This window comes from Solanum lycopersicum, chromosome 3 (genome assembly GCF_036512215.1).
Source record: "Solanum lycopersicum chromosome 3, SLM_r2.1".
NCBI classification, from domain to species: domain Eukaryota; kingdom Viridiplantae; phylum Streptophyta; class Magnoliopsida; order Solanales; family Solanaceae; genus Solanum; species Solanum lycopersicum.
The window spans coordinates 57,820,036-57,830,643 of record NC_090802.1 but is presented as its reverse complement, the minus strand read 5'-3'; the positions used below and the strand labels follow the sequence as shown (position 1 = coordinate 57,830,643).

General features: G+C 31.2%; 2 protein-coding genes across 2 annotated transcripts; both read left to right on the top strand.

The window, feature by feature from the left end:
- The first annotated feature begins 1,393 nt into the window (after window positions 1-1,393).
- Window positions 1,394-5,233, top strand: LOC101244562 (kunitz trypsin inhibitor 5-like). Its single transcript, XM_004235444.5, has 2 exons — window positions 1,394-1,723; window positions 4,455-5,233. Exons 1-2 carry the CDS (start codon window positions 1,394-1,396, stop codon window positions 5,085-5,087), a joined length of 963 nt encoding a protein of 320 aa, XP_004235492.3. The 3' UTR covers window positions 5,088-5,233.
- A 514-nt stretch (window positions 5,234-5,747) lies between these two features.
- LOC101262296 (kunitz trypsin inhibitor 5) lies at window positions 5,748-9,447 on the top strand. The gene has a single exon (XM_069295206.1). It carries the CDS (start codon window positions 8,621-8,623, stop codon window positions 9,359-9,361), a length of 741 nt encoding a protein of 246 aa, XP_069151307.1. The 5' UTR covers window positions 5,748-8,620; the 3' UTR covers window positions 9,362-9,447.
- Window positions 9,448-10,608: the final 1,161 nt, after the last annotated feature.

The window sequence follows — 10,608 nt, the reverse complement described above, 5'->3', positions numbered from 1 at the left end:
CTTTTAATGAGATAGATCATTCAGAGTCTCCAACTGTTGATAATGAGGTAAGTCAAGAGACTGCAACTCTTACTAATGTTAGGAGATCTGTCAGACAGAAGCTTAAACCAACTTGGATGAAAGACTTTGTGTCTTTGACTGTTAACAAAGATGTCATATATTCTTTAGGAAATTACATGAGCTATGCTCATCTTTCACCTACATATCAAAGTTATATTGCAGCCACTTCTGTTGTTAAGGAACCTGATTCCTATCTAGAAGCAATTCAAGATGAGAGGTGGATAGAAGCCATGCAGAATGAAATTCAAGCACTTGAAAGTAATCATACTTGGGAGCTAACTGATTTACCTAAAGGGAAAAAGGCTATTGGATGTAGATGGATTTATAAAGTCAAATATAACTCATCAGGGGAGATAGAGAGATTCGAAGCAAGGCCAGTGGCCAAAGGTTATTCTCAACAAGAAGGAATAGATTACAAGGAAACTTTCTCACCTGTGGTTAAAATGGTGACAGTCAGAACTGTGGTCTCTCTTGCAGCAACTAGGTATTGGCATATCCATCAAATGGATGTATTCAATGCTTTTCTTCAAGGTGATTTACATGATGAAATTTATATGCAGCTACCTCAGGGATTTGTCAGTCAAGGGGAGAAAGTATGTAGACTAACAAAGTCCCTATATGGTTTGAAACAAGCTCCAAGACAGTGGAATCAAAAGTTGACTGAAGCTCTTAGAAATCTCAAGTTCAAACAAAGCCAACATGATTATTCCTTGTTTATCAATCAGTCAGAACAGGGAACTATATTAGTGTTGGTGTATGTGGATGATATGCTAATTACTGGCAGCAGTCTGAAACTAATAGAAGACACAAAGAAGGCTTTACAACAAGTATTCAAGATGAAAGATCTAGGAGAATTAAAATACTTTCTAGGCATTGAATTTACCAGATCAGCAGCTGGTATATTAATGCATCAAAGAAAGTATACTCTGGAACTGATAGCTGAGGTTGGATTGACTGCAGCTAAGCCTGCAGGAACACCTATTGATATCAATGACAAACTAACATCTAAACTATATGATGAGCATGTGAACAAGGAACAAGAAGAATCAGATGATCCTTTGGTTGATCAGACAACATATCAGAAAATAATAGGCAAGTTGTTGTATTTGAATATGACAAGACCAGATATATCTTTTAGTACACAGACATTAAGTCAATTTTTACAGCAACCAAAAGGGTCTCATTTTGATGCTGCATTAAGGGTGATCAGATATTTGAAGAAACAACCTGGTCAAGGATTGTTATTAGCAAGTGAATCAGATGGACAAGTTACTGCATTTTGTGATGCAGATTGGGCGTCTGTCCACTCACTAGGAAGTCTGTGACAGGGTATATGATTAAGATTGGACAATCCTTAATATTATGGAAGGCAAAGAAGCAAACAACAGTGTCAAGAAGCTCAGCTGAAGCTGAGTATAGAAGTCTGGCTTCAACTGTCTCAAAATTGGTGTGGCTGCTGGGATTGTTGAAAGAAGTAGGCACTAAGATTCAAATACCAGTTCATATATATAGTGATAGTAAGGCTGCTATTCAGATAGCTGCTAATCCAGTTTATCATGAAAGGACCAAGCACATTGAAATTGATTGTCATTTCATAAGAGAAAAACTACAAAAGGGGCTGATTAAAGTTGAATATATTTCTAACAAGGAACAACCAGCTGATGTATTGACAAAAGGGTTATCTAGACTTCAACATGAACACTTGTTATCCAAGCTAGGGGTTTTGAATATCTTTGCACCTTCTATCTTGAAGGGGAGTGTTATAATATAGAAAGGCTATGCCATTTAGAAATAATAAAAGGGTAAAACAGTCTTTTACATAATGGTAGTTATAAGTGAAAAAGAGATATATAAATAAGCTCATTCATTGTACATGTTAATACACAATTTTTGAGAAAAATATACAATACTTTCTTCTTCTTCTTAGTTGCGTTTCTTCTTCTTCTTATGAAGTGTTTCCTTCATTAACGAACAAACCCAAATTAAACAAAATACAAAAGAAACCAGAGCCAAATGAAACAAAATACGAAAGTGACAATCAAATAGGAAAGTTGAAATAACGGACATTTCTAAAGATGGTGAAACAAAGAGGCATTGAAGTAGCTTCGAAGTTACTATACACTTCCTCTTCATCGATGATACCAGATTCATCGTTGAATATCTCAATATTGATAAAAGTTTTTTAGCTAGGAGTTCTAGCAGGCAATTATGTCATTTCAAATTGATGCTTCTCTCTTAGATCTATCATTCAATGGATTGAATTCCACAACAGATATTGATACCACCATTAAATTTTAATTTCTTAAAAAATAACTTAATTTTTTTGACGTTTCTTATCGAAAAGAAATTATTTGTGTTATTTGCAAGCTTTATGTACAACTGCTCTAACTACTTGTCGATGGATCGAATCTTTCTATTAGTGTAGCCAAATGTAACTTTGGAACCTCCTACAACAACTTGAATTTCTTTAGCCTCTTCTATAATGAATTGAATCCGACTAAATTAATACCACTATCTAAGTCAAAACTATCGACATTTTATGTTGCTATATGATTCAACTTACATATATATGAATATTCAATTGTTGTAGTAGAAAAATACTATTCTCAATCTTTGAGTCCTGATTTCATACCATTCGCAACACCTCAAATCTCTCAGGTGTATAGTATCTTTAACAATATTTGTATGATAAGATTCAAATTTACTTAAATAAAAACAAATATAATAGCTTGTTATTAATATCAACTAAGATAAAATATAACAATTTAATTTGTTAATTATATTTCTTTTGAGTATCAATGGAATTTTAACCTGAAATATGTCAACGGTAGATATAATAAAGGGGTGATATGAGTAATAAATATTTAATAACTATAATTACTTCAAGGTAATACTCGATTTTAAGATCTCAAAATATTAATTTAAATATGTAATTAGTTCTTTATGTGTTTATAGTTTATAACTTTCAATGTTAGGCATTTGTTGCAATACAATATGTTGATTTTTATTCTAAAATATTTTATTGGTATACAATTAATTTTAAGTAATTTGATTTAAAGTTCTACTATCTTTTAACGAAAAGCTTAAGTTTTTTAAAACTACATCCCTATTTCCTAATCTCACGACTGTATAAGAGAAACATGTAATAGTAGTTTGGTTGAGTAAGAAAACTTTTTCCAAAGAATTAAAATTTAGTATATCTCGATATGTTAGAATTAAAAACTTGATAATATAGAAAAAAGATTTAAGCATTTTTATGTCATTAGGAAAGATAATTGTAAATTTCTATATAAAAAAGACTTGAAATTGTATTTAATTTCATATAATAAATAATTTTTTAATAATCATAAATGGAAATTTTTCAAATTTTTTTCTTTTCTGCGGGTCATTAAAATGAGTGAGCAAATTAGGTTAAGTATTTCTATTTCTCATTAATTAATTACATAAACTTACCCGGTTGGTTTTATTTTTTTTTATTTTTTATTTTTTGTTCTTGTTACCGCACACATTTTTAAAAAAAATTATAATTACTGTTAGTATTATAATCAATTAAGGTCTTATAAAATTATTTATTTTTAATTTTTAAAATTTATGACAATCGTTACAAGAATAACTTTATAGCTTTGCAATTCAAACAAATTAAAAGAGTGAATTCAAAAAAAAAAAAAGTAAATGAAATTTGTTAAAGATATTTAATGATTTCTTATTATAAGTTGCCTTTAGGCAAATAATTGTATTAAATTGACTCTGCTTTAATACGACCAGAGAAATATAACAAAATGTTTAAATCAGAAGCTTAATAAATCTTTTATATATTTTCTTAAATTGTACGAATAGTCATCTAGTAATATTACTGTCCGCTTCTTTTCCCTTATACGATGAAGTCGTTTAGTACAAGAGATAGAGTATTGTTTCGTTTTATATTTAATTAGAGATATTTATCAATAGTAAAATTATTAATTTTTGCATTTACACTTTAACAATAAGTTAAATTATTTTATGTATATATAATGAGAATTGAGATTTTACTAATTTGTTTAAAATACCCTATTTCAATTCTGATCTAAACGCGATCCTTAAAAGTCAAAAATTTCTTTTTTCTTTTCTCTATCTTTTAGTTGACAATTGAAAAAGCACATAGGATTATTTTCTAAATCCATCTACATTCTAGATCTTTACATGACTTCCTCTCTATGCAAAAACCATTCAAATGTAGTTTTCCTTACGGAATGCCAAACTTTAAGAAAATTCAATTCTTTAGACTTTTCTCTACCAACATAACTAAATTAGACATTCAATTTTTCAAACATATGAAAAAAGCAAAATTCAAATTGATGACAGCCACCGTAATTTGTATACAAAATTCAACATCCACCTCTATATAAATATAGTAAACAATTTCCCCATTAATAAAAACAACACTAATTATGAAGATTTTATTACTTTCTTGCTTCCTCTACTTTACCTTATTTCAAACAATAAAATCCGAACCGGTTCTCGATACTAATAATGAACAAGTCCGTCCGGGGTACACCTACTACATATTGCCCGCGGCCTCCGCGGGCAGTGGTGGTGGCCTAACGCTAGCCAAAGGCGAAAACGGGAGCTGCCCCCTCGATGTTTTTCAAGCCCGAAATTCTCAAAGTTTAGGCATCCCGTTGAAATTCTTGATGGTGAATTCTAGCGCGGGTTTAGTAATCGATGAAAATGAAGACATAAATATAAAATTCGCAGCGCAGAGGTACGTATCGATTTGTAATGTATCGACTGTTTGGAAAATTGAAGATGGGATTGTGACTACTGGTGGAATTAAGGGTGGATCGGAAAATGGCACGTCTACGAGTTTATTTACGATTCAGAAATATGAAGATGCTTATGCTTTACAATATTGTCCTAGAGCTACAGGGTGTTCTTTTATTTGTCCAAGATTGCTGTGTGGGTATATTGGTATTTTAACAGCGGAAAATGGATCGAGGCATTTGGCTGTGAACCGGCCGGTTTTCAAGATTGTGTTCAGGAAGGCATAAAAATATTTTTTTTTTCATAGTATAAATAATAATGACATAGTGAAAATAAATAATGATGTTATACTTTGTGGGAGGTGTTTTATTTTGATTTTTCATTTTAATTCTTAAGAATAAATCCTTGATATATATAAATTTCTTGTTGTTCACCTTTCTGTTTGGTTTATATGTGTATTTCAATATGAAAGTGTGTGGTATTAGTGAACATAAAGAGGAGAAAAGGATGTTATCAATTTTTTTTATATAATTTAAAAATATTTTAAGTTGTTAATCATTGTTGTAATTTTTAAATATATAATCAAAATATTTGTAAGCGTTTTTATATATTTTCACTCCGTTGCATTTTATATGTCATCTCTTTTTATAAATAAATGAACCACAATACTTATTATTTTATAAAATTTATGCAAAAGTTATCATATTTTGCCTATTATATCCTTGAATTAATCTTGAAAATGTATTTATTATTTATTATAAAGTTGAGTTAAGAAAACATTAAATAAGGATTGAAGGGAAAAATTATATCATTTCGTACAAAAAAAAAAGTGACATATATAATGGGAGAAGGAAGTAACAAATCAAAAAGAAAAATAAAACAAATAAATGAAAAGGAAAAGAACACAATTTTTTAACAAATACCGTCGACTAAAAATAAATATGTTGATCAAAAGTTGCCTGCTTCTAACCGAAATAAAACTGATACAATTTAAGAAAAACACATTTGGCTTCAAGCACACATTTTAACAAAAAAAAACTAATGTGTTTGTAGCCTCTTATTAAATAAGTAAAATAAAATGAAATATATTCCGGCTAATCTCAATTAGATATGAAGTTGAGACGTGAAAGAAAATTGACTTCAAAATCAACCTTTGAAAATGCGCAGACAATTCGAGACGTGCAAGATTGTACGAGGATACTAGCTAGCTAGTTGCCTTCCCACAGATTTGTAGTTAACTATACAATGAAAAGGTCTAACATATGCTAGCGTTATCTCCACAAAATTTATATTAAATATTTAAAAAGATTGACCTTTTTGCTTTTGTTATGATACACTCCTCTTTCCGCCTACCAATTTGACTATAATTATAAATTTTCAAATTGAAAAAATACATAAAATCCTTTTTAAACTTTTCGTAAAATTCATTTCAGCATTGTCACACTACATGTATTTAGATACCTCCTTAAAGAACTTTCAGGTGAATTAAATACCACCTTATAGATAGAGAAAATACATAAAATTTCTTCTGAACTTGGCGGAAAAATTCACTTTAGCACTATAACTTTACGAGTAATTATTTACCCCCTTAATCTCTTTTAAATTGAATTAAAATACACCCTAATATTATAATACCAGCCTCACAATGGCAAGTGCATTCCATACGTGCAATGTCATTGATACGTCAGCACCATATCAGCATCACGTCATTGCTACATCAGCATCACATTAAGCATATTTAAATTTTGATTTTTAATTTTTTTTTGTTTCTTTATATTTATTCACAATTTTAGAAAGTAAAAAAAAATTTCAAAAATAAGAATTAATCCGTGATTATAACAAAAATAATCTCAAAAAAAATTGATTGAAAGAGATACAAAATTTCAAAACCATTCTCACAAGAATACTCAATTTTAAGACACAAAATTAAAACAAATAAATAATAACTAAAAATTTAATTTGAAATGAAAAAATTGTACTGTTTCATTGAAAATAGTTTCAAGTTCATCACATTCAAACCTTGCTATAAAGACTAATTTTAATTTGAAGCAAGAACAAATTGACTTTTCTATTTTTCCTTATTCATCATATTTTTTGGGTTTATTGATAGAAATTAAAGGAAATGAAGGTGGGATGGGGCGTTTTGAAGAAGGAGAAAAAATATGAAAAGTCCAACAAAGGAAAAAAGAAAAGAAAAGTGTGAAGCACCGAAAATCGAAGAGAATTAAAGAGGGTAAGTTGGAGGTTCGTTTGGGGGGGGATCAAAGAAGAAGAAAGGGTAGTGCAGGTTGTGGTTGAGGGCGGGAGGGATGGATTGGGTGTGAGTAAGATGAAGAGACAGGGTGGGGGGGGTTGGGGGTGGTAGGGTATGAAGAAGATGAAGAAAAAAAAGATTATTAGATAAAATGAAAATAATTGGGGTCCACTATTTCGTTTTTTTTTAAAATTTTTTATCTTTACGCGCCTCATTTTTTTTGACTTGCCATGTTAGCAATTTGATGTATTTTAATTCACTTGTAAAGAGATTAGGGAGATAAATAATTACCGGTAAAGTAAAGTGCTAAAGTCAATTTTGTTACCAAGTTAAGGAGGGATTTTATGTATTTTTTCTTATAGATACAATACCAATTTCGTGGTTGGAGGTGATATAGACGCGCCCCACATCAGCAACACACGTTGACAACATGTCAGATGGTGAGGACGTGTAGTTTTATTTAATTTTTCCACGTCATTTTTTGTTTTTAGTTTTCATTTTTTTCTTCTTCCATAACTATATTCCTATTTTCACTGTCACTCATCTTCTTCATTAATCCATCTTCAACATTGCGATACTAAAATTAGAAGTCCCGATAGGGTAGAACACCAACACACACAACATGATTTTCTAATAGTTTAACGAATATTTTATTTTTACAGAGTAATAGAGCTATACAACCATCTCTTCGGCCAAGTCCAGCAGTGTATTGCTTCTCTAAGTCCATTTGGAGCTACTTTTGCCTCTCTGCATCGTGGATGACTAGTTTGTTCTCTGTTGGCACGTCGCCTTTCACACCCTACAATTGGCCATAGGCTCCAAGGCAAAATCAGACTCTAAAAGTTATCATCATTGAAGCTGAAGTTGCTAGAGCTTCAACAACAATTGTCCAAGTCATTGTTATTATATTAGGCTTAAGATTGACAAATCTTTTACAGCGGTTTTCGAAAAAATGAGGACATAAAATAGGAGAAATGGAAGAAAGCCAAGAAACGAGTATGGCCGGTGAAATTTTTTGTATTAGATTGGGTGATTTCATGACACGACCAATATTAAATTAGCTGCTGTATAATTGTCATCAATATTTTTTGTCCTAGAGAGAGTTAAAACAATCCAAGAGAAAAAGGAGAAGAAACAGGGTCTTATTGAATGAAGACAACGTGGGACCCACTAATTTTTTCTACTTACGCGCAATATTTGCCACGTTAGTCATTAAAATGCTATTTAATTCACCTAAAAGTATTGTATTTTAATGGGTATAGTGCTAGAGTAAAACAAGTTCAAGGGAGATTTACCTTTCAAATTTATAATAACGAGTCAGAGGAAATTAGACATGTACATGTGCAATGAAACGCGTAGTTGTGCCCAAGTCAAATTGCATATTAAATCTTTGAACAGAATGCTAGAATAGTCAAATGAAATCATAATCTTATCTTGAAACGTAACCGTGGTAGACGACTATGTCAAACTTTGCATCCACTAAATTCTTCTATAAATACATTTTCTTCTTTGAGCTTAGTTTATCCATTAAAAACACGCATATTTAATTCAACTCAACAAACTACCATGGCACTAACACCTTTTCTTGTTGCAATAATATTGTCAACAAGTTTTCTTTTTCTAGTTAAAGCTCAAAACATTTCTGAACCGGTTTTGGATATTTCCGGTAATCCTCTTGTAAAAGGATCGCAGTATTTCATCGTACCGGTATCGGGTCGGAGCAACGAGGGTGGACTTGATGTGTCAAGCATTAGGAACACAGTTGATACGCTCGTTGTTACCCAAAATGCTCAATCTTCCGTAGGCAAGAGCCTTCGATTTACTCCGGTGGACGCTAACGAAAACATCGTCCGATTATCAACTGATCTGAACGTTAAGTTTATGAACATTATATTCAGCGATAATATGTCGACGGTATGGACAATCAACACAAGATTAATTCCACAACGTAATTTGGTTTCGGTTGGTGGAGTTGAAGGAAATCCTGGGCGTGACACTTTGGGTAATTGGTTTAAGATTGATAAGTACGAGGAGGCTTACAAGTTTGTGTATTGTCCTGGGGTTTGTGAGACGTGTAGACCATTTTGTGGAGATATTGGAATACTTGTTGAACCTAACAACAAAAGGGTATTGTTTGTTGGTTCTGATAAACCATTGAAAGTTACATTTGAAAATACTACGTCGGTTGTTACCGTAACAAAAGCTCCTCCAACTCCAAGTGCTAGCCATCCAGATAGATTGTCAACCATGTCCTTTATTAATCTTGTAATGTGTATTGTTATTGCTTATCTTACAAAGCTGATGTGATGTGAGTTACACGATTGTAATTATTTTTGTGTTATGAATGGATAAAAACTGTTATATATTTAATAAATTGCAAGATTTGAGAAAAACTGATTTGCAGACATAAATCTCTATTTTTTTTGTGTATATTTCACAACAAGATCTCGTGTATTTATAATGTCTAATAAATAATTAGATAGGAATCTACTAATCTAACAAACTTACTAACTGAATAAATAAAATACAGGAAGAAGATATATTCAAGTTGCAAAATTTTTTTACAATGGTAGGAGCCTCACAATGCTATTGTTTTTTATTTTGGGGTAGAATAGATATATTATTGTAGACATTGAAATTTTGTTCGATTCAGATTAGGATTCTTGGAGGCTACTCAACTCTAAAACCTAGTTTATGCATATATAAAGGGTATTGAATTCCCTTAAAAGGTATCTCGAAAAATCCACAACGAGATCAAGATCTCGAATACTCCACAAATTGATGGATTATTCATATAGAGAGATCAAATCTAAATCATCCTAGTTCGAGAAATACACCACTAACGGCCCTCGAATCATGGATAAATCATATTAGAGAGTAGAATCAAGGGAGGAACAGATTTGTACTCATAATCTTGATGAATAAAATCACGTTTCTTCATATTTTATTTGTATGGTTTATTAATTTTCCATATGTTTAAAATTTGTTGCAAACAATTATATTATAGTTAAAACAGTACACGGTCATTATTATAACTAGAGATTAAAAATAAATTTTAATAACGAGCTAACTTATTACACGATGATCTAAATATTTGCTTAGTAGCTAGAACTCCTTGATCTGCTTTGAGAAACTTTGATGCAGCTTCAAGCAGAGTAGATAGTATATATGATTGAGTGGTCGTTGTTAGTTGAGAATCTACCTTACACAAAAAGTCTGTTGCTTTGTTCCGTTGCCGGCAATTATGACGGACCATTGAATTTCCCAACCTCCTCAAAATTAACCATCATACGGCTATCGTTGATTGTGCCTCTATCATTGAATATTTTTTTCTACAAGTTACAATTACTTTTCTACCCTTATAACTAGGTATAGGTACATTGTTCTAGAATAGAATAGTATTCCTATCAAGAAATAGCTCGCACGTGTCCAAGTGGCCCAATAATGAAATACTCTTATTTGCTTTAGACTAATTATTTTAAAAAATTCTCCATATTTGAATTATAGCAAGCAAAGTACACAACTCACTCAAATTAAACATGAAGTTGATTAAT